The sequence below is a fragment of the Coturnix japonica genome, chromosome 3, assembly GCF_001577835.2.
Source record: "Coturnix japonica isolate 7356 chromosome 3, Coturnix japonica 2.1, whole genome shotgun sequence".
Lineage (NCBI taxonomy): Eukaryota > Metazoa > Chordata > Aves > Galliformes > Phasianidae > Coturnix > Coturnix japonica.
Genome location: NC_029518.1, coordinates 12,063,533 through 12,087,425, shown reverse-complemented (window position 1 = coordinate 12,087,425; position 23,893 = coordinate 12,063,533). Strand labels below are relative to the sequence as shown.

The window sequence follows — 23,893 nt, the reverse complement described above, 5'->3', positions numbered from 1 at the left end:
AAAAGAAGACGGTTTTCTAAAAAAAGATAATTACACAACACAGCCATGAAGAAATCTGCAATGCAGATAGATAGTAAGTACCCAAGTAATGAGTATAATGAGGCACTGCACGCAGGGCCTGAAAGCAGTTCAGATGCCATTATTTCAGCGACATGGATCAAAACTGCAACTGAAAAACTCCTACACATGTGGAACTTTCTCCTCCGATAAGATGAACAAGACTGGGCTGTGATGGCTGCAGGAAGAAAATCCCTGTCTCAGTGATGTGGGAATCAAATGTAAAGGTGAGAGAACTGGATCAGGCCTGAGAAGCTTCAAGTTTCATCCCCAGCACTGGAAGATTTGGGTGCTGTTGGTCTCATTCTGACCCACTCACTACGTCCTGCTTTGGGCACATGTGTAACCCCACTGTAGCAACCCTGAAACCCTGCCTACGGGAATCCCTCAGCATGACTGAACTAGTTTTTACTTCAGTTATTTCATGTGGACACAAGATGAGGCTCAAACTAGTGCAGAAATTAGGCTTTTACATGTAGCAGTTATTTGCTCCCCTCCACCCGTGCCTTTGGGCACCCTGAGTTTTAGGCACTTCACATTGCATTCTGTCTCCCTCTCTCCCCACATGTGAACACCAGAAAGAACAACATGGTGATAGCAGTGGCCCATACAAATGCAGGAAAGCAAAGGATGGGTGCTATCAACCACCTTACAAGCATATCTATGGCAAGAGCTATTCCCACAGGTGAGTGTTTTAGCACTAACGTGTAACATTTTCTATTAGTATAGACTGAAGACAGTATCCCAACTAGCTTGGGGAAACAGAGCTTACATATAAAATCTTGCTAACTAGAAGATTATTGAAAGTTATTGAAAGTAGCAAAAAGAAAAAACTTATGCAAGGCATAAAGGTAGGAACTGAAGGAGGTTCCCCATTACCCAAGTGCAAGGTGGAATGATACAAAGATGGTAACAGATATTCAGAAGGTTATTTATGAGAAAAAAAACTCACCAATATTGATGCCTTTGCTGGGAAATGCTGAGGCAATCTCCATCAGGGAGCAACCTCCAAGAGATGCTGCCTTAGTGGTGGTCAGCCCTTAAATGAGGTCTAGAGGAGGTGGAGTCAAGCTCCACCCCTTCCAGCAGCACAGCTGAATTAATCTCACCTGTGCTCCCACAGCTGACCCAACACTTGCCTCAGCTGATTAATCAGAGGTTCAGGCTGTGATTACCAATTTCCCATACACCCAAGCATCACCCTTTGGCACAGTTTCTTCTGCCAATGCCTCCCATTGGCTGTAATTCTCCGTGGGGACTCTGCATGCAGTACACAAGTAAACCACTGGTCAGGCCTGTGCTTTTCTGACTCAGTTCTCTAGCAAGACTGAAGCTGTGGTTTCATGGGTCTGGCTCAGAGCTTGCTGTAGAACCCTACCTGGAGCTCAACCTCAGCATACACAACCCTATTTATTTCATATAATCAATAAACCCCCCAAGGGATAAGGCAACTTTTCCCATTATCTGATAGCATTCTGTCTTACATTGGATTAGGATCAGAGGAATGGAGGGACCAAAATATCCCACTTTCCTCCCAGGTAGGAAGTAGAAAACTAAGTTGCATTTTCCCTTTCCCTTTATTTACTCTCTTTAGCTCTCCCACTTTTGTCACCCTGGCTGGGCTTTGAGAGGAGGGCAGTGGTGTCAGTGCCAGATCTTATCAATCCCTAAGGCAGACCCCTTGTGTGCCAGACAGGGATGGCAGGAGAAATGCTCAGCGCTCACCCGCCCATCGCTTGTGAGGAGGATGGAGTCACTTTTGATGTCGCGGTGGATGACACCCTGGTTGTGCAGGTAGGACAGAGCTCTCAGGACAGACAGACAGACGGTCGCTATCTGCTCCTCGTTCATCCTGAAACAGCAAAATGGAAAAACACACTGAGCATGAAGGAAGAAAGCAGGGAAGGGGAGCTGGAGTGGACAGGCCCAGGTTCCTGTTCACACCAGTACACAAATTATTTCTGTCAAGAAAGGGAGACGACAGGTGAGGAATAACTCTACAACAAGGTTGGGGCAAGTCTCCCTGTAGCATTAAAAGAGCAGAGTCTATTATGTGATACAGTGTACTAGAGCGAGCCTGTTTCCCTATGGGAAATAATGGAAATGCCTTATTTACAGTACACTTCCTGCTTGTGAAGGAGAATAAATGACTACTGGAATGGAATCAGGCATGGAATGAATATAAGAAACATTAATTGTGCCGACAGAACATCAGGCCTTGGGCCTAACTTTAAGAGCTTTACCCTTGCCTTTATGATTATTGTAACAAATTGAAGGTATGTCAGTAGAAGAAAATATACAGCAAGAGAATTATCAAGTCCTCATTTCTGTGCATATGTGCAAAGCCCCGTCATGGCAAAAGCTGCTGCTGCAGCATGACAGCGATGGACAGGACAGGTCATGCACCACAGCTGGGCATCCCCAGCTTCATCACCACAGCAGCAGAAGCCCTGAAGCATTTCTGCTTTAACTTTGTGATGCTACTTGCAGTATTTCAGCAAAATCTTTAAGAGAAAGGTCAGGCAATGTAAAAAACCCAGAAGATTAAGGAATGACTATTCTGAGCTAAAAAACAGATGACAGCTCTTAAGAAGTGGGTGTCCTGGGAACATCTGTTTGCTGCTAAACTCCTGTCAGAAATACCTCTGATGGAGCTTTTAATGTTTTGGAGAGCAGTAGTTAATACATAGCTTGCAATATTACGCTTTATTTTAGCATATCAGCTAAGGCAATGCTTAAAATACCATGAACTTTTTTTTGGTAGGATCTATGAGGATCACTAAGCTGTGAGTGAAGACAAATATTCGTGTCTAATTTTCTTCTTGCTTTTTGTTTTGCTCATTGAAGTACTCTCCCACTGAGCTGTTGTGGAAATAGGTGTACTTTTATTCTAGATGAAGTTACAGAATTCCTCCTTCCAATCCCATTTTATCCTGCTTAGCAGAATGAGATGAGTGAGGAGCTCATAGGATAGGCTGTAAGACCCAACACCTGTACTCAGAGGAACTAGAAGAGGTTTGGTACACTACAGCCTCTGTACTGGTCAACTGTCTTATTTAATGGTTTGACGTTAACTGAAATATGGGAACCAGCTCTACTGTAAGCACAAATGATGAGAGATTATAGAAAAATACTTTTCCCATTATGTCTTAGGCTCGGTTTGTAGTGAACACTTCTGACAGTGTTAGCTACATGGGTTATCAAGAGAGTATCAAGAGAAATCACCCCCAAAACTGATAGAGTTATGAAAGCAAAGCCAACACTACAAATTCCCATACAAGGAAAAGGAAATTTTTTTTTGACACTTGGGGAACGAATGGATAAAGGTAATCTCTGCTAAATTAACACTGAAAGCTCTGGCAAATCTCAGCCCCCCAGCAAGCCCTTCAGATATTATTTCTCCTTCTTTTTAAAAGCACCTGCACTGACAGAAAGCCATCTGCAGTGTCTGAGTTATGCAGGTACTGTGAGTGTGCCACAGTACGTCTATATATCCATATGTGTGTGCACGTACAGCCATATTACAGACATTTCTGTACACATCCATAGCCATACCCACACATACATATAGTTATGTATGCACCACTGGGGGATTGCCGGCAGCTCGCAGCCCACCTGGTGTGAGTCACGATGTCTGTCAGTGCACCGCCCTCCAGGAACTCCATCACCACCCAGAGCTCATCGCCCACCAGGTAACTGTTGTACATCTCCACCACGTTTTCGTGATGGTAATCTCTCATGATTACAACCTGTGAGGAAAAAAACAAAGGATGAGATGTGAATTGCTGCAAGCACTGACACTTGTTTTGACCTTCTTTTTCACTGCGCTTTTCTCTTTGTGCTTAGTAAAGGTTCTGCTATGAATCACAGCCACGCTAATCCTTGTGGTAGTGCATAAACAAAATCCATGTATATACATAAAGTAACAGCCATCGTAAACACATCAGGGAACAGTAAGGATCTTTAGTTGCTGAACTGTAAGTGGCAGATAATTGTGGGGATTTTTTTTCCCCCGTACTGCAGGACTAGGACTGGTTATTTCATTGCTTTCTTACTGCCAGCTGCTTTCAGTACAACATTTAGATCCAATCAGCTGCTCAGCTCAAAGTCGTCTTTATCATCAGGCAGCAAACTGTACCTTGCACATTACTTTAACAGAAAGCTGGTGATACTGGGCCTATTCATCTCCCAGCCCCCAGCAGGGGGTTGGAACTACATGATCTTTGAAGTCCCCTCCAACCCAAGCTGCTCTGTGATTCTAAGACTCAAAGGGATCTGAGGCCCCTGGGTCACAGACCACAGCAGAGGTAATAAAATGGGAAGAAGAGCACACAGGTCAGCGCTCTGTAGTTGTCATCAGAATGGCAAGCATTGGAATAATTAATATCTTGAGGCCTGGTGGACAGCTGACCCTGCTCTATGGGTGCCAAGACAGCTCAGGCACCTGTGCCTCACACCAGCCTGGTTCAGTAATTCTTTGAGCACAGTGCAATGCTGCATCTCAGCATCTACAGCCCTTCCTTTGTGAAGGGGATTCATTTGTAGGAATTTCTGTACCTGTGAAATTTCCTGAATTCATTTATCTCCATAGACAACTGTATTTTGTTTTAAGTTCTAATACTTCGAATTACTGAGTGTACTGCTGTAACAATGGAAAATGCAGCAATGACAGTGTAGTAGTAAAGCCCTATGCTGCAGCAGGGGAGGATATGCTCAAATTACACAGCTATGGACACAGAAACACCCCTGGAAGGCCTCAAGCACACAAGGATCTCCAGTCAGATCCTTGTGCCTCCCCTGCCAGCTCTTAGATGAGGTCTGGGAAGGGGTGGATCCTGGCTCCAGCCCTTCTGGTCACTCAGGAACATTGCATGCACCTGAGCTCCCCTGGGTTGGCCCTGCCTTCCCACCAGGTGCTCAATCACTGGTTCAGGCCGTGACACAGCATTTCTGCTACACGGAGGTTCTAAAACTAAATTTGGAGGAGAGCTGTTAGTTTGGGACAAAGGCTCTTCCAGAGTGTAGTCATGAAAAACACCGTGCTCCTGGAGAAAGCCTAAGGCAACACTAACAAAGCTCAAGGAGAATAAGTTCACTTGAATGATTACAGCTTCATTTCAACATTACCATAAAACTGATGCTGAGCCAGGCATATGCATACTTTGTATGAATGCTGTGAACTCAACCACCACATCTAGAAGTGAATATACAGGAGAGGGACCGCACTAACAACAGCTCAGCCAAGGTGCCGACAACTGCATGATATTGAGGGATGTTGGAGAGGGGACGGGGATAGAAAACATGAGGCAGGGAAGGCTCTAATTACCCTGTGTAGATAGAGGGAGGTGCTGAAAAGCAAAATGGATTGTCAGCTCTTTGCTTGCTAACCATCAAGAAAGGAAAGGGATCACAAATGATTAGGAGGGGAGGCAAGGAGAAAACAAAAAGCACCTATTTGCCAGAGTATGGCTTGTGTGCTTCTTCAGTGTTAAGGTCAGCTGGGATCCTCCATCTTAGCAGAATAAACTGTATCAGAAACGGTCCAAAGAAAGCAACCGGGCAGTGTCTGTGCACTCGATAAGCTGTGTGGACCAGACAACAGATTTCTTAGCTGTTTACTGTGACTTCCCACCATGTTATTACAGGTTTAAAGCCAGGAGGAGATGTAGCTCATTTGAAACCGATCGGATTATTTCAGACACCATAAATGAGCACAGGACTCACCCCTCTGTTTTAGGAAAACATTAATTCGGCTTCATGGCCTCCGTTCAGATCACATCTTATGCCACACTGCCCACAGCAACGTACCTCATTGAACAGCAGCTCCCTCCTCTGCTGTTTCCTGAGATCCATTTTCTTCACAGCAACTTGCTTTCCCGTGTGCTTCTCGGTGGCGATGCAGACGATCCCTGTGGAGCCCTCCCCGATCTTGATGAAGCTGTCCAAGTACTCCCGGGGATCACCGGGGCTGACGACCAGCTGCAGGGCGGCTCTGAACTGTTCGTGGGACACCCTGGAGGGCTGCTGGTCTGAGGAGGAGCCCCAGCTGGGCGGGGGATAAGCACTTGATGTGATACTTGGGGAGCTGGGGTAGGAGGCGGTGGAAATATAGGGAGAGCTCGGCTGGAGAGATGGCTGGTGGTAGTGGGATGCTTTGTGGTAGACCAGAGGGTACTGGTAGCTGCTGCTGGAATAGCTGACTTTGCTTTGACTTTGAGGTAGCTTTACTGGGCCCCTTGGGTAGGTGTCTGATCCACAGAGTGGTGGGCTAACTACCAGCTGTGCTCGGTCGTAATCCACCTGCAATACAAAAGCAGAGGAGTGGACATGAGTGAAGAGCTGTGTTTCCAGCTGCCCGGCCGACCCTGACAGCTCCATTCTCTTTCTGCACCCTGGATATGCTCAGCAGGGTGCCAGCACAGCACGCTCCTGCATGGATTCGTTGTTCGGTGAAGGACACTGCCGCCTGCAGATTTATAGACCACTAGGTTGCATGCCCTCTCATCACTACTGAAATGAGGACAGTAAAGACCACTGGGTCTTCTGTATATCTCCTGTATCTCCCAGGTTCTCTTTTATGTCCATGAACCCATTTGGAGACATGGTAATCTTAGTTAAATAAAAGCATATGGTCCAAAGGAATGCATTTACTCTGTATTAGCAGTGCCCTGCAGGTCCTCTGGGCCATTTCTTCCAGTGAAGCTCCCTTTCAAAACAAGAAGCCCTTTCACAAACTGAAATTCATGCCTCTCCTTCCCATCACGAGTTTCTGGCTTTTGACTCTCACCCGTTAGTCCTCACTTTTGCGGAGCCACCGCAGAGCAGATACAACCCTCTCATCTTTTCTTTTTTTACCCTTTTCAGCCCTAAAATAGCCAGGCCTTCCCCACCATCCCCACAAGTGGTATCAGGGCTGCAGCATCCACGGCAGTGTAGCAGCATGGCGGGAGCACTGCAGACCATGGACAAACAGCAGAAGAGCACCAAATTCAAAGCACACGGATAAAACAGAGAGCTACAACTAGGGGAGCATGTAACCTGCTTGAGGTGAGAGATGCTCAGCGGAGCCTTCAAAGGGACTTTCTCCAAGCAAGTTAAAATGAGGAGACTAATCCAATACACCATTACTTAAGTCATTTTCCATAGTGACACCCTACTTAACTGCAGCATGGCAAAACTGCTCATTTTCATTTCAAATAGGAGACAATGGTGAGGAAATTATCCCAATGGGGGGCCTTTGTCATCTCAGGTTCCCTTCTTCCCTTGTATTTTCCCTAGCTCTTCTAAGCTACTCACAATGAAAGTCAGCAAATACTCTGCATTCATAAACAAAACTGTCTCCATCTGTGAAAAACAGAAAAGGATCTAAGTCAAAAAAATGCACCTGGAACAAAAGTATTAATTTCTTTTCCCAGGAAAGGGCATCTCCACGTTTATGACATAACATACGTGACTCCTGGCGGCAGGTGGGGCACTGAGGGGCTGGGGGTGGTCAGGCACAGGCTCATGATGTAGCACGATTACAAATAATTACGGCAATGAATTCATTTAATCAATCAATTTCCGCGGCGGCCCACAGAGGTGGACAGCGCAGCAACCCCGACACAGCTCACGGCAGCTACTATTGCTGCTGGCTGCCGGCCAGGAGTCCCTGATCCATGTTAGTTAAATGCACATTAATCTGAATTTGGCAGTGTAATCAAGGACCCAACTGAACTGTGAAATTGAATTCTGCGCTGGAACATCATTTGACCGTTTTATGCGAAGACTGCAAAAAAAAAAAAAGAAAAAGAGAGAGAGAGAGAAGAAAAAAAATCTGCCGCAGCATCAATCTATCAGTGTAGGCTGCTGCACAGCGAGGAGGAGATTCTAGCTGGAGTCACTCGGTTGTGGGGAGAAAAGCCTCGGAATGAAGAAGAGCAGCGCTGTATCAGCGCTTCTGGGCGCTGCGTGTGAGCCGGGCATGCCCCTGCTGTCCTGCTGGGGGTGAGCAGGGCACAGGGGATGCCTCTGTGTGAGGGCTGTGCAGGCACTTCCATTGGCAGCGTGCAGCTGGAGGCGGCTGCTGTGTGAGCTCCCAGCCACACGGTGCCCGCATCCAATGCTGGCAGTGTTACACGGCCGCCTCCTCGGCTGCTGCTTCTGTACGCGTGTGACATACAAATGCTTACGGTTGGGATTTCACTTATGCAGCTGTGAGATAGAAGGGGGTCGGAGACATCGTGTGTTTCGTGAAGGACATGACAGCTGCCCAACTAATTAACACAGCAAAGTGCTCAGATGGTTTGGTGGAGGGAGGGGAACTCAATCCAGACCTGTCCTATATATCTACGTACACAGAGCCACACAGATGATTGCTCTGACTGCGAATACACCATTTTTATATCAAGATGGGGAAAGCCCAGTCTAAAACTAAAACGAGACAAATCCACACCAATGGACCACCACAGGGCGTCACCCACAGCCTCTCTTTTCTGAGCATGCCCCATGTGTTGGGACAAGCAAATTCCGCAGTGAAATTATAGAAGGAAAACAGAGATGTTCAGCGCCTTTTTTGCAAGCTTTCTGCAGCTCGTGTTTCAGTGTATCTGCAGTACAACCATTCACTTCCTGCAGACCATGCAATGTTACTGAAGTAGGGGAGCCCAAGTGACTCCATCAGCCTCACCTCTCCTCAGCTGTGCCCTCACACAGTTCTTCACAGCGTGGCAAAATTGAGCACACTTGATTCTGCTAATAATGCCATTATTCCTGCTATTGGGTGCAATTACCTACCAAAAGGCAAGTCTGTAAATACTACAAAGGAAAGTGAAAACCAGCCCTACTCTCATTCAAGATGAGGTCAGGGGAGCACATGAAGTCACAGCCCTGCAGTGCAATGCGACGTGCTGCTGCTCGTCTGGCTGCAGCCTCACTCAGGTCTGTGCATGGCCACCTCAGCAGCCAGGTATGACACAACATGTCTGAAACCTGCTGCCAGAACAGGGCATGTATCTCATTTATCTGACATCTGTAATAATACCCATCTGCACCTACTCTTCAGATTTACAAGTCAAAATGCACATCTTTGTTAAATGCATTTTGAAGCCCTACGTTTGTGCCTGAGGACTTTTTCAGTGCTTACTTTTTCCCCCTTTTAATTATACTTTAAAGCCAATTTCATTTGTACAATATCTGATTTGAGACTCGATTCTCACTTAGTAAACCCATTAAATGAACCATTATCTTACTAATGCCTCCTTGAAAAGCAGATTCCTCAGCAATCATCCAAGACACGAAGCTGCTATTCACTTCCAGGAGTTGCGGATGGGTTTGGGAATTGAAACTGCTGTGTTTAACAGTGAATCATCAAATTTCAATATACCGAGGCTACACGAGTGCTTTTGATGCTCCAAGGAGAGCAACGGCTCAAAATGAATCTTGCACGAAGGCATCTTTTTCTTTAATAAAAGTTGTTACTGCATTTTAATGGGATATTTTACAGCATCTGCAATGCTCCAAGTCCTGTGAAATACACCTCTGCCTTCCATCTTACTGAATGCTGTAAATCTGGCAGGAGCAGGAACAAGAGAGTTTATGAATTATTGGTGGATTTGTCCTTCCTCTTTCTCAGCAGACAAAATGATTGTTTTAAAAGAAAGAAATGGCAGGCAGCCCATCCCAAGCTTTCCTCACAAACTCCAGAATCTGTATTTTAACACAGCTAACAATGTATAGGCATCCCTCCCAGAAAACCTAAGCAAGATGCAGGCATGCCTCTGGTATGAAGCCATGGTGTATCTGCAGAGGTCTGAGATGACATCTGGGTCTGACCAAGTTCTCAGTGCACAGAGGCTGTAAGAAAACACACTGTTCAGACACCATCATAAGCAGAAGGGGTATCATCGTGTGACAGCTACCAAGCTCAGCACATCTGGCAAGTCACAGCAATGCTGCCTGTTGCTAAGGGAACCCAGTAACATTCAATGAAATCTACACCAAAGGAAAAAACATCTCTTGCAGAATATTAAATGTTTAAGCAGGTCTTTTTTGGAGCAGTGTGACTTGATGGAGAAGAGATTCCTTTAGCTGAACAAGGCTGCAAGAAGGTAGGGTAGGGTATGATAGTTTGCTTGGGTAATATTCATGCAACTTAGAAAAGGCAGAGAGAGCAACAGCTTCTGCAGAGGAGCTGCTTGTAGATAACACAGCGGAGCTGCTTTCCTATCTTGACCCTTATTTTTGTTAACAACTACTGGAATGTCTTGGGTGCGAGGAGACACTTGGATTTTATTTCACTTCTTAAAAATTGAAGAGGTAAGGGATAAGTCCCTTCCCTCATTGGTGGGAAAGGGTTAATGAATCTCATAGTACACACAGAGCACTGTCAGACTGGTGGCTGTGTGGGCTGGTATGAGCTGGCTGAGCTGCAGGCAGCTCCTCTGCCTGACAGACGTGCTGGGATCGTGGCCGTCTTTCCTCAGCAAACCAGGAACGGTTTTCTAACTGGCACAGAGATGTCAGCAAGAACGACTCAAATACAAGAAGTACCTGACATTCAAACCAGACCAACTTCCCAGCTCTGCCAACATTTGCATTAGCATACGAACTCCTAATCCCATGTAAACTGCCACAGAACTTGGGATTTTCAGAAATCCCAAGTAAAACTCATGGAAGTTGGGTGCCTCCAAACTGTTCTTTGAATAAGTATCTTAAACCTCTTGTTTTCAGTTACCCAAGTAAACCTGGTGGGATTTTATATCCACCTAACCATGGTTGCATGCTTCCTACCACTGTGTTTCCAAGCATAGATCCATGCCCTTAACATTTTGCTTAATTTTTTGCATTCCCATTTTGGAAGGGTCCCTGTCCTGGCAGTACCCACACCAGGGGTCTTAACATTACCTTGGAGATGCCTGCTGCAGTTTCAGACAAGCGAGGGTAGGTGTAGGAGCTGTAGGAGTGTCCCTGCTGGTGTGCTTTAAATGCACTTGCTCCATAGGGCATGGCTGGCTCCTGCAGACCGGAGCCTGACCTGGACCTCTGCCTCATGGTTGGCTGAGGACTCGCTGGGTCCACGTAGGATGACTTGGGCCTCTTGTCATAGTCATCCTTGGCTGGGCTGTGCCCCCATTCGCCGTCACTGTACTCCAGTCTCTCCTTGGGGCATTCGCTCTGCACTGACGCTCGGGACAGGGCGTAAGGGAAGGGGTCTCTGTAGTCCAGTGAGGATCCACTGGGAATCCTCTGGTACTCCAGCTTTAGACCTCCATATTCAAGTGGTTTGGGCATCGTCTCCACTTGTGCATGGTAATCCGGAAGGAACCTGGAGAGGTCTGATTTCAGGGGTGTCATTTCTGAATAATATATGTCCTTGGAAGTGACTTTCATCATGTGCCCGTTCTGCTTGGCAGCGTAGCCCCCTTTGTAGTACCTGTCTAGCTCTTCCCCATAGAGAGTCTTGTCTCTATACTTATCCATGACATAGTCTGTTGTTGTATCTGACTCACTGGAGTACTGTGAATATGTGATGTAACCATTTTCCTCCTGGTGCCTTGGCACATGGTTTGCATTGCCTTGGTGGTGTGCGGGAGGACTTTCCTTCCGCAGGGAGTTGGATCGAGTCACGGAGATATTGTCAAACTCCTCGAGCAGGCCATTGATTGAAGTATCCTTCCGAGGCTTATTTCCTCTAACAATAGTCTGGAAATAAAAAATTGCTTTGATTAAAATACTGACTTTCACTTAGTATCTGATCAACGAAATGACTGTGATTCACCCAGGAATACACGTGGTAATGCATCAAATTCTTCAGGCACACACCTCACAATAACCTGCTGCAAAAAAAAAAACCCACAAAGCCCTCAAGAAATACAACAGAACATGCAGAAATGAACAAATTCAGTGTCCACCATAAGCTGAGATTTAACATGCAGCTTCAATTTAAGATACGTCTGTGCTGCACCGAACAGCAGACACTTAAGAGCACTAATTGTGTTTTAAAAACCTGGTGTGACTAAATTAGCTATTATTCAGTTGTCTCCTTCAAGGCAAGCTGGTAAGCAGACTCTGGTTTGCAGAGTATAGAAAGGTAAAAATATCATTCAGTGCCAACTTCTCCACGCTATTTTAGCAAACTGCTGGAGTGGAAAGTAGCACACAGTTTATCAAGTCCCGTGTTTTTTGTTTCTTTGTTTTTTTTACAGTGCACTACTGTGTGCCAGAATTACCACCTGGGACTGCCTCCTCATCAATTCAGCATGTGACACACATGCAGGGAAGATGACAAATAGTACTTACCTGTGCCTCCTTACAATATGCAGCATCTGGTAAATCCCTGTGCACGACCATAGCTTTGAGAGAACTACACGATGGATGCCACGTGGTGGTGGCTCTCTTTGTATCCTGATACAGTAAAACTCCCTGAGATCCCCCAGCCCTGGATGAGGAGGTCACAGCAGCACAGCAGACACAGGTCAGCTCCTACCTACTGCCCTCTGCCCCTTCCCACTGTTACTCATTTCTATCCCAAACAATGGTCCCAGTGTTGGGATGGAAGCAAGCAGTACTTCTCTCTTCAGTACTACTTCAAGATAACCTGACTATTTTTAGCTAGCACCATCTGAAGACTGTAACAAGTTCCTGCATCAGTTCAGCAGTTGACTCCTGCTGAGCACTGCGTCATGTTTATAAATGCCCTGTAAGAATAAGATGTACAGATTGAGGACGGGGGCCATAAATCAGCACGGCTCTATTGAAATGAAGCTTTCTTTGCTGATTCACTTCAGCTAAACATCTGAGGTTGTATCTCATTTAACTCACTTAGTTTTTAAATGGAGTTGCTGTGGCCATCCCAAGGAGTTATCCTTCTGCGGGCAGCTTGCCTGTGCTGCACACTAATGGTGCACAACTCTGTGTACAGCCTGGCCACCGGCTCTTCCTCCATTGCAATACCATCAGACATGGCTGTATCAGAAATGCATCCCTGTAAGCCTGACCCAAGGCTGATGAAGCACCTGTAAAAGAAGACTGTGCACCAACGGGGTCTGAAGCCAAATGCTTCAATACAAAGTAGGTGGCTTCCCCAAATGCGATGACCAGCAGCAGGGATGGGAAGCCATGGAAAGGGCTTTACAGCACAAGCAATACAGCCCTGGACTCAATTTTTTGCCTAGGAAAGGTCTGCAATGAAATCAGAAGATAGGAAAAGGCATGTTTTCTCTTTTGAGAAAAGTCTGGCCCTCTTCCTCATCAACTCCTGCTTTGCCCTGTCACAGCTAAATTGACAGCAACATACTTCGGTTATTCAGAAAGAGACAGCTGAGAAAAGCTGGGCTACAGGCAAAGCAATCCTGACCTCAGATTGATCCCTCCTCTGATTTATGTCTGTAATTACTTGCCTGGTTTGCTATTTTGAAGTTGGCAATACTGAAACAATAGGACAGAAAATATCAGGATCAGCAAATAGATCACTCCTTTTGCTTCTGAAGCATTCAGCAAGGCGAAAGGAATTGGTTTTGTTAGGCTGCAGCCGCTTTGGCAGGATGAATGCATGATCATTCATATTTAATTATCACATAATAAAACAGCACACTCAACAATGAAATGCTTATAATTGAAAACAAGATTGAAATACTCAACTGCCATCTCGCTTCCCTGGTGTAAATGCATGCCAAGGAGTAAAAATGCCAGTTTAATGATCTCTGTGGGACTAGTCTGCACAAAGCAGACGTTTCCTGGAGCAACCTGTATTGTGCCCACACAAAAGGACCTCAGAGCCAGAGGGAACCCCTGGGAGCAGAACAGCCTCTTTGGTTAAAGGAAAGGGATGTCTTCCCCCCTTCCCTCCAAACAGATGCTCTTTTGAAGCGGGTTTTTTAAATGCAGATGCTTAAGGGGTTTGGGTGATGAAAGAATCATGAACAGGTATCTCAGCCCACAGTGCAAGGAAATTTCAGAAGAATGAAGTTGAAGGATTACGTGTTTGGGAATTCACCAATGACAAAAACCCAATGTTTAGGGATTTTCTGCAGACAGAATCCACCCATCGTTTTGACCCGTGAGGACTGCAAACAAACAAACAAAAAGGCTTTCTTACTATTAGTAAAATTGACACAAACATGTCAAAAAGAGCATTAGTCACTGAAGCTCTGTCTATGAAGAAGCCTTGGTTACTTCTGTGCCCACAGTGCTACCTAATCCTCATCAATGAAGGTGACTAAGATCTCAAAAGCCCTTGTTTTCTCCCAGCAGCATGCAGACAACCACTGGAGATCACTGTAAGAATGATGGCTGGAATTCTCTTTGCTTTGGGCTCCTCTCTCCCAGTAAATGAGAAGCGCTGGGACCAACCCCTCAGGCTGAGCCAGTTTGTATGCACTGGCCCAGCTCTGCATGGCAGAATGCTCTCAGCCTGAAAGCAACATCTGTGGCTTGGAGCAAAGCATTCCTGGTGCTAACTGCGCCCAGGGCTGGTTTAGGAGGATGCTCCATAGCCCAGGCAAGGGGCCTGAACAGCCGAATAGCACAGATTTCTAATTTCAGTACCTGATGACAATCCTTGGCCCTGTTTCATCATACAAGCACAGTCCTTTGGTGCAAAGGGAGGATAAAATTTACCTATCCTAGAAGAACTCCGCGAGTTTAGATTAAAATGCTTTGGCAGTACTGCCTGAAATCTGCAACCATGTCAGTGAAGCACTGACACTGCTGCTGTCAAAGCCACACCACTGCCATTACTACAGCAAACCAGGATGTGAAAGTCATTTGTTGTGAAGAAAAAAGAAAGGAGAAAGTACGATATTAAGGCGATGCTCAAGTCAGTGCTATTATTATTGTTGTTGTTGTTGTTATCATCATCAATATGTTTATTTGCTTTGGCTTGTTTTTAAATTTAGCACTTCCTTTATATGAAAGAAAATACATCTTGTTGAGATGCAAGTAGTGCACTATTCACAAAGGTTGATCTGCTAAGATTTATGAGATCTTTGTTCGTGTCTATTGAGATCATGTAATGGAAACCTGTACGGTGCCCAGGCATGCATGAAGAACAGAAATCAAACCCTACATCAGGTGCAGCCTTAACTGGGTTCTACCACAGAAAGATGGGATTTGTTATAGTCAATACTCCGTGTTCATTAAGGGACGTTTTTCAAAGCGCTGTGCAATTTAGGATGGATCAATGTTAAAACAGATGAGAGAGTGCTGGAGAATTTTATGCTACTATTACCATCATACATTAAAATCAATGGGATGCAATCTCTGTGAATTAAAGCGTGCTACTCCGAAGCTGTAGCTCTCATTTCATTTCCATTGCTCTCCAGACAGGTCTGGCGTTTGCTCTGGATACTGCTGACAGTAGACATCCTTCATGGTGCTGCTGGAGCGGTCTGTCCTGCAGCGATAAGCTATAATGGATCTGTCTGCGAGAACCGCTGTCTTGCCTTGTATCCAAGAGCAGATGAAAAACAGCTTCTGCGCTCAAATACTGTATTAACCTTGACAATAATGAAGTGGGTAATTAACTGTTTTGCCCTAATATGACCTTGCGTTTATTGTCTTTAAAACTACTATACTTTACGCAGTCACTAAGAATATATCATCCTTTGTCCTTCAGGAGATGTGCATTCAGAAGTCGACAAAGATTTAAAATCTCTGTAATGCACGGAGCGGGGGGAAAAGCAGTCTTTTTAGGAAATGTCGCCTTATAAAGAGCCAATCTAAATTCTGATTTCGCTCCTAGCCAGCTTATCCTCTCATTTTCATTATATGTCAAATAAATGCACAACCTATGCGTATCTGAAAATCACTCTTTTCTAAGGGAAAGGGGACATATAGCACAGCTGGTAAAAGCACTGCATGTGGTGAAAGGGTTGGTAATTTATCTTCCTGTGCTGCAAGACAAAAGCTTTGGAAGTACCTGAAACAGCATTCATGACACCACAATTTACTCACTGGCATAAGCAAATGTGAACAGCACTACCCTGGGGAGAAAACTCATCCTTGTCATTACGTCAGAAGGAAAACTCCATCTTTCCTGGGAGGTAACAGTCTTCTAGCTGCAGTGTAGGGTGGAAGAAGTGTCAGAGGTCTGTGTTTGAGCTGTTCTCATTTGTGGGATCTCAGACTGAGTTATTCCCTTGGAATAACACAGAATAGCTCATCGCACCCTCACAACCTGCTGGTCTTCCTTCTTGGAGAGACAAGACCAGTGAACACAGCAAATCCCATCTCTGCTCCCTTCTGTCTTGCCCCACACTACTTTGTGACTCTGAGCAGACATACAAATTACGCTTTGGTATAGCTCTTAGACAGGACTTTCCCAATATATAGGAAAACTTAGATATGAAACACACCAAAGCAGAACTCAGCCCAGTGCTGCTGCAGTGTGTACTACAGGCTGTGATACGCTGGTCACAGAGCTGGCCCAATATCACCAGATATGAAATAGCTCTTATGTTCACCCCCCATTAGCTTGGCAGTGTGATTTGGTGGGGCTATTTCAGTGAGAGCAGGACTGGAGAGGTCAGATGAGCTGTCAGCATTAGGCTCCTACTGCTGCAAGCCAGCTATGTGGAGCCCTATGGAACTTGCCCATGTACACTGCAGTCACATTTCTAAGCACATGCTGGCATTGCCAAAATTTTTTTGCTGCTGCACAACAAATACGGCACAGCAGAGAGCTGAGCTTGTTATAATACACAGCCCTCAAGTGTGTACATGCAATATTACTGCATCAATTAATCCGATACTGGCAACAGTATCGGAGAATAGGTAAGAAGCTGGGAAAATGTTGGCACAGCCACATTCTGATTCCTGAAAGAACTGATAATGTAGAAATGAAATTAACATAGCCCCAAAAATACATATTACTCAGTGGATAGAAATAAAGGCATAGCCACAGGTTGGAGACAAGCATAATCATCTTAACAACAACACTACTCCCAGCTGGTTAAAATTCCTCAAAAGTAAAATGATGGAAAACTATAGAAAAGCCAAACCAAAACTGCACTGTGCCATTTGTCAACCTGCACAGCAGTTTTCAAAGTTAGTTGCTATAACAACAAGAGCAACATTTCATTACAATCTCATTCACTGGTGGTCTTTTTGACAATTCAAACTACAGAAACTGTAACAAAACATTTAGCTTTAAAATTCCACTGAAAAATCTCCAATCTGGAAACTTCTGGCTTGTTTTGGTTTGGCTTTTGCTTCTTTTTTTGTTTGTTTTTTTAAATATACAAGCACTGTCATTATACGTCATTTGAAATATTATTGGAGGATATTAAATGCCCACTGTCATTGCTCGAGCCTCACTATGTTAAGTAAGTGAAATTCTGTATGTAATACGTTCCAAAGATCTATCGGACATACAAGAAATGAGGGTGAAATGTGATTTAAAAGTTTTAGTTTGAACGAGAGAGTGTGTCTATTAGTGATGAGCTACATGAGCGCTCTGCAGGGAGAAGAATGGAGAATGGCTTTCTCCCAAATCCCTGCACACTCCCTGCCACTCAGTATTACCCAGCTCCTGGGTAGATCCCCAACCAAGACTGCTAATGAGAAGCACAGTCAAGAAACAGGACATATGATTGTGCCACACTGTATACAGGCACTGGATGGGTGTCCCCACCAGAGAAATTATTTTACTGAAAATGGTAAAAGAATGTGAGTTAATACAATACAAAAGGAATCACAGAATCACAGAATGACCCGGGTTGGAAGGGACCTCAAGGATCATGTAGTTCCAACCCTCCTGCCTAGCAGGGCCACCAAACATACACATTTACTAGATCAAGTTGCCCAGGGCCCTGTCCAACCAATCAAGAGTTATAAATCAAACAAATGGGAAAGGGAGGGTCTCCTAACAATGTGCTGCAAGATCAGCAGTGTGGAGCACAAAAGAACATCCTTCACATCACTACATCACTTTGTGGCTCCCTCCCAGAGATCATGTGGGAAGGACCGGAGCGCTCTGGGGACTGCAGACCCCTCTGAGCAGCTGGTGCAATTCCATCCATTCACTGCATAATGTCATGATATACAATACTTATGGAAAACCACGACAATAGGTCTCCCTGTTTCAGAATCACATCATCTGCTGGGACATCAGTGCCAGTGCTGTTTTGTGCTTGGGTTTTTTTTTCCAGAAGAGAACTCACTGAGATGTACCAAGTGGTAGCTGTGGTCCGGCCCCTGCTGGTGTGGTTGAGGCCCGCAGCACCCCACAGCCCTTACAGGGCAGTGTTCCTCAGCTTCCCACCTGGACGGACATCAAACATATCTGAAAGCTACAATACTCAAAACAAGTCTGGAAATGTTGTGTAAGGAAAAGGGCCACATTTGAGATCAGTGACATCCTCCCCTCCAAAAAACACAACTCCATTTTCAGTGTCTATGACAGAAGCAGGCTAGGAAGTCATGATCTCAATCAGGATGAAATTTCACCTCAGGTAGAGTTGTGCGTGACATGAGTAGTTCAATATCAAAAGAAAAATAACAGAATTAAGGGCAGTTAATGTAAAGTAAGTGTTCCTTCTTTATCTCAAAAATCTGGGCTTGTGAACTGATTCATGCCTGGATTACCACTGTGCTCTGGGAGAGAAGTGCAAGCATTGCTTTCTGTACCACAGCTCCTCATCCTGAGCCACGATACAGATGCAGGGGCTGTAATTCACAAGGCACGCTGCAGGGTAGGCCCTCATTGTAGCTTGGATGACATTTCCCCAGAGGAGATTCCCCTCATGTCCTAAACATGCCCATTAACAAACGCGAGGTTGATGGAGTGTTAACCCAATTAATGATCCCACTGCTTTTTTCTTACTGAAAGATTTTGGCTGCAGCTTGATAGAGCATTCTGAAATACTGAGGTAAATTCCCAGGTGGTAACATCTAATGATAGGGAAGTAATTGCCTTTATCTGACAGCTGTGGCAGTGGGGCACTTGTCTGGGAGGGCAGAGAGGCTCTGCGGTCACTCCATTGCAGTCTCTTCAGCTTCAATTAAAACAAAGATTTTGACAGGCTGACAATTCATAAGAAGCAACATTAACCATATTACTTTCCATTGCACTTTACCACAGTAAATGAGATTTCATGTATGGCACGTGCTTGAAGAGAAAGTCAACAGTTCTGTTTCACATCTGTGCTCAGTCAACATGAGGCAATTGCGAGGACAGACTCCAAGAGCTTTCCAAGCAGATACTTTATTTATTCCCTCCTGCAAATGAGAAGTGCAAACCAAACAATCTCTCTGTGGGGAAACAACCTCAAGGGAGAGACTTCAGAGGACAATCCACAGCGTAACTCAAAGGGATGATAGTCAGGACAACAGCACAGACTCATTACAGGAATATGCTGAAACACTTCTGGAAGATTCCTGATTTCTTTTGTACCACTTCTAAGGGAATCTTGATGTGATTGATCTGTAGGGCTGTGATCCCACCAAGTGCACTGCCCCCACGGCACACTGTCCCTGCCATGCTTCACAAACCCATCTGCCTGGAGAAGGGCTGCTCCCTGCCCTTCCTCCACTGCTCTGGCCAGAAGAGAAGGGCAGCGTGACTCCCACATGGTGCACAGCTAACTCAGCATGAACTGCCATATGGTGTGTGGAGAAAAGCAAAGCTGCTCCCAGCCTACCTCCTGTCCCCAAGGCTTTTACCTGGGTGGTTCATAAAAGCTAATGTGTTTAAACCAAGTTTCTGTGCTTACAGATCCCATGGCTACTAAAAAGTGCTACTTTAAACAGGGACGTTTTCACTAGAAGTTTGTGCTGCATTCTGGGAATTACCAAATGAAAATGAAGACACAGACAGAATCTGCTGTTTTGTTTGGACCAAATACATTTCATAATCTCTTGCTTTTCTTTTAAACCTGTGTTCTTAATTAAAGCCTGTTGGATCTGATCTTTGCAATTACAAAGTATAAGCCCCCAGACTACACACATCTCTTTTGTTCACTTGTCTCTCCCCAAAGACCTGTATCTAACATGCTCTTATTTTGTACGGTCTGCACAGTTCAGCCCATGAAAGTGACACTTCAGCAGAAAAAGCATTTAAAGGTCTCTAGGGGCAAGTCAGTGTTGATCTCCTGTAATACACAGTGCTTGTCCGCTGTAATTGGATCCTGCATGAAGGGGAAAACAAGAAATAAATGGCAGCAAATCAGCTTTGAATTCCTGCAGATAGGAGCAGGAGATGGAAAAAAACCCCATTTACACCTGGAGCTTCGGCCTCACAGGTAAGTGAGCTGGTTGGCAACATGGGCTTTCTCCTGATCCTACTGCTCCTGACAGTACTCTTCAGCACACAGCTTAGAGAGACTACAACCAAGGTGGTTTATGTTGGAGACTACAATGGACCAAACCATGTTTATCAGTAGATCTAGGAATAAATGTATCATGGAGACGTGCAGATTATGTAGCTACTGAGCAACTACAGTCATGGCATGCTTAAATGCAAGCTGAAGAAGCAAATGCTGTCCTACTACTGATGTGAACTGCAAATGCTGCCTGGCCAATTGTATATGGAAATCCTTTCCGCAGACTCATTTCAAAGGAGGATAAAAGCATATCTTTAAAAGTGCCATCAGGACACCAAAGCAGATTTGTCTGCTGTCCGTGCTTACGAATGTCATGCAGTGAGGTGAATTTCCAGAGATTCCTTACTGCCACCTAGTGTTTCCTGCTGACAGACACTAAAGAAGAGAAACTTTCTAGTGTTGCAACAACTTTACAACAACTTTTTTGAGGAAAACACTGCTGGCACTTTACCTTTTGTTCTTTTACACCTTGCTCCAGGGGATCAGTAATATGGTACTGAAGCTAGAAGGAGCATTCCACCTCAGCAGCCATCCCAAAGCATCACCTCTACCTGCCTAGTCCTGCACAGGTCTGAGTCCTGCTTCTATCTCCACAGAGCTTATGAGTCAGAGCAGGGAAGTTTTGGTGGCCAAAACCTTCCCTAAACAAACAGGAAGAAAATAGAGGCCAAGAGTGATGGAGCCAGAGCCCTGCATTTCAGCCAGTACACAAGGAGCATGGCTCATTTATCAGGGCAGGCAAGAGAAGACACTGGAACACCTCTAAATTAGTCAGCAGAGACTAACTTCTACACTAAAAAAAGAACATGATTACAAGTGTCCTTGCTCAGGATCTGATTGTTGGCTCATTTCTTGCTATACAGCACTACCTGGAGAGTGCTCCCAGCCTGGGATTCCCAGAGGAGACTGGATTCAATTTCTGAAACTAATAATTCACCTCTTCTGTGTGTGGACCTACAGGTTAATATCTTTATTGAGCTCCAGAGCAGATATGCAGAGATATGAACTCAAGATTTACATGCAAACTTTAGTTAGCATATTGCAAGGTCCCACACCACCTAGAGAAGTTTTAATCGGTATAACTGAAGCCTGAAGAAACACAGCCCTTGCAAAACTTCTCCAACATTAACATTACTTAGAATTACAGTGCTGATGCAAACAGCATTTTTTATTATCTATATTGGAAAAGAACACTTTTTTGCACAGAAATCTGTAATCGCTATTATTGCTATAGGCCTGGTAAATCCTTTCTCATATGAGCAGACCAAATCAGTGCTAACTGTTGCATGAAAAAAGGCTCACTCAGAAGATTTCTGAATGACAGCTTAGTCTACACACAGCAGGCAGCAGAATCTGACACTGCTCCCCAACAGAGCCCAGTGAACCCAGCAGGACCACGCTGGTGTAAATGTCTACCTGTGCCCAAGTATTTGCACCACTGGGGCATTGATACTGCAAGCTCCTTGGGGACTGTTAGGGACCTTCTGAATGAGTGATGTGATCAGCAGGTAACTGATCACTAACCCTCAGAGGCAGAAGTGTAAAATTATCCATTCCCAGCCTTAGAGCAGAGGTAAGTCCATCTACTCAGTCTAACATGGACCAAAGTTATCCCCTACAATGCACTACCTGCATTAACTACATTTGAAAATGACATTTCTGCCAGTGTGAATTACTCTTGGTGTTGTTTGAGAACATTTTATGGATGCAAGTAGGAAGACAGAATGTGAAAAAGCTTTTTTTTTCCTACTTCAAATATCTAGTTTGTAAGGTAGCACAGTGTTTGGTATTAGCAACCCTGCTGTTTCTCCTGGACAGCCAAGTCTTGCTTATGATCCCAGTATTGGTGTCTACAATTCTGCTGCAAACAGACCTTTCAAATGTATGTGGCTGAATCTGTGGAGCTTGTTATAAGGGACAAGTATCCTGGCTAGAAAAATCAAGGAAACAATTCATTTTCTGGTTCATTACAAACTGAGGAACATCTTATATTTTGAGACAAACTGAAATGCTAATGATGCTGGTTTCTTCTTGTCCAAAACAAGCCCCAGAAAAAAAACCACAGCAATATGAAGGCAAAGCATTAGCTGCTGAAGAGCTCATCGAGAGCTTCCTTGTTCAGAAAGCCAGAAACGCCAGAATGTGATGAATAAATTCAATATTATTCCAAAGGACTTCAGTAAAAGCCTAAAAAACAATAAGGAATTAAACTGAAAGTTTCCACCATGCAGCAGAGTATGTATGAACCTATGTGGCTGATTTTTATTTGCACAGTGACAGATTTCCCTTACTACTACACAGAATTGCCAACGTGGCTCTTCTCACACCAAGGCTGTGTCACAGTAAGACACTTTCTTGGACACTAGGTGGCATATTTGCATTGCATCTGTACAAGGAGGAACAGAAGAGATGCCATCGCTTAGAAATGGGGGAAATCAAATAGCTCTCAAGAATGAAGTGAAATATGCTGCAGTAACTCTTCTTATTGGCACCACATAGTATCAAATGCACTGTGGTTTAGTCATCAAAACAAGCTGAAAGTAGAGCTGCATAACAGGGCTATTTCAAATGTGACTGAAATTACTTGTAGATGAAAATAATTGCAGAAAAAGGGCCCTCTGCTCCACTTTCTGCTTGGAGTGGAGGCAGGATTGACAACCTGTCAGATGCCTCAAGGTATTGTCCATTACAAACTGCCCTCTCTGAGAGTTCATCCTCTCTGGGTCACTGTCCCACTGCTCAAATTGTGCTCACTGGCAAAACCTTTTATTTCCACACAACATTTTCAATGCTGCAAGGTGTTGGTTCTTGCCCTTTTTTAGAGCTATCCCTTCCACCCTAGCTCCTCCTAAACCAGAACATGCCAGGCCCCATGTGTGATCTCAAAGCAAGCAGTTAGGAAGCCTGAGTTCATAAGCATGAATGATCACAGTGCAGCTACAAGGAAGGCCCACAAGGTGTCAGCAGCCTTTTGTGTCCTGTCCTGGCATGAGAAGTACTGTAGGTTTGCAGCTTCCCGGAGGATGGGAGACAGCCTTCTTCAAGCAAGAACCTCAACTCACCCCATCCATAGAGGTATCATGGAGGAATAAGTAAAGTAGCTGTCAAGGAGACAGAAAAATGTGGGAAGACAATGAAGAGAGGGCAGGATAGGCACCACTTTGTCCAAGAAGGACAGGCAAGAGAAGGGTCATGTCTGCTATTTGTTCTGTCAACACACACAGCAAACAGAAGCTTCGATTTTCCGGTCAGAACTATTAAAAGAGCCATACCCAGTAACTCATTTTTTGATTATTTTTCCCCATGTTATATATAGACTGAAATATAGTAGTAGAAGCTTAATAAGGTTTAAAGGATTACAGTTAACTCGCTGTTATCCACGTTGATGTTTGGGATGCTACAATGATGGAAACTAAAATTACAGATAGGAAAAAACATACAGGTTGCAACACTGAAACAGGAGTAAAGGGACAAAAGTCAGTGACTCCATAGTCTGCCACATCAGAAATTCTCTGCCCTGCAAAGCCCACGCATTG

At 44.7% G+C, this 23,893-nt stretch overlaps 1 protein-coding gene across 5 annotated transcripts in view; it reads right to left on the bottom strand.

Moving 5' to 3' along the window:
- The window catches only part of PAK5 (p21 (RAC1) activated kinase 5), a 143,307-nt gene that overhangs the window by 6,583 nt on the left and 112,831 nt on the right, over positions 1 to 23,893 (bottom strand). For 4 of the 5 annotated variants that reach the window (XM_032443809.1, XM_032443810.1, XM_032443813.1 and 1 more), the window contains 5 exons: positions 10,942 to 11,739; positions 7,354 to 7,401; positions 5,866 to 6,357; positions 3,673 to 3,806; positions 1,783 to 1,909 (listed from right to left, as the gene is read on the bottom strand). In XM_032443809.1, the coding sequence (XP_032299700.1) occupies positions 1,783 to 1,909; positions 3,673 to 3,806; positions 5,866 to 6,357; positions 7,354 to 7,401; positions 10,942 to 11,739 (1,599 nt within the window). The remainder of the gene's footprint in view (positions 1 to 1,782; positions 1,910 to 3,672; positions 3,807 to 5,865; positions 6,358 to 7,353; positions 7,402 to 10,941; positions 11,740 to 23,893) is intronic. The other variant, XM_032443812.1, reaches the window with a different exon arrangement.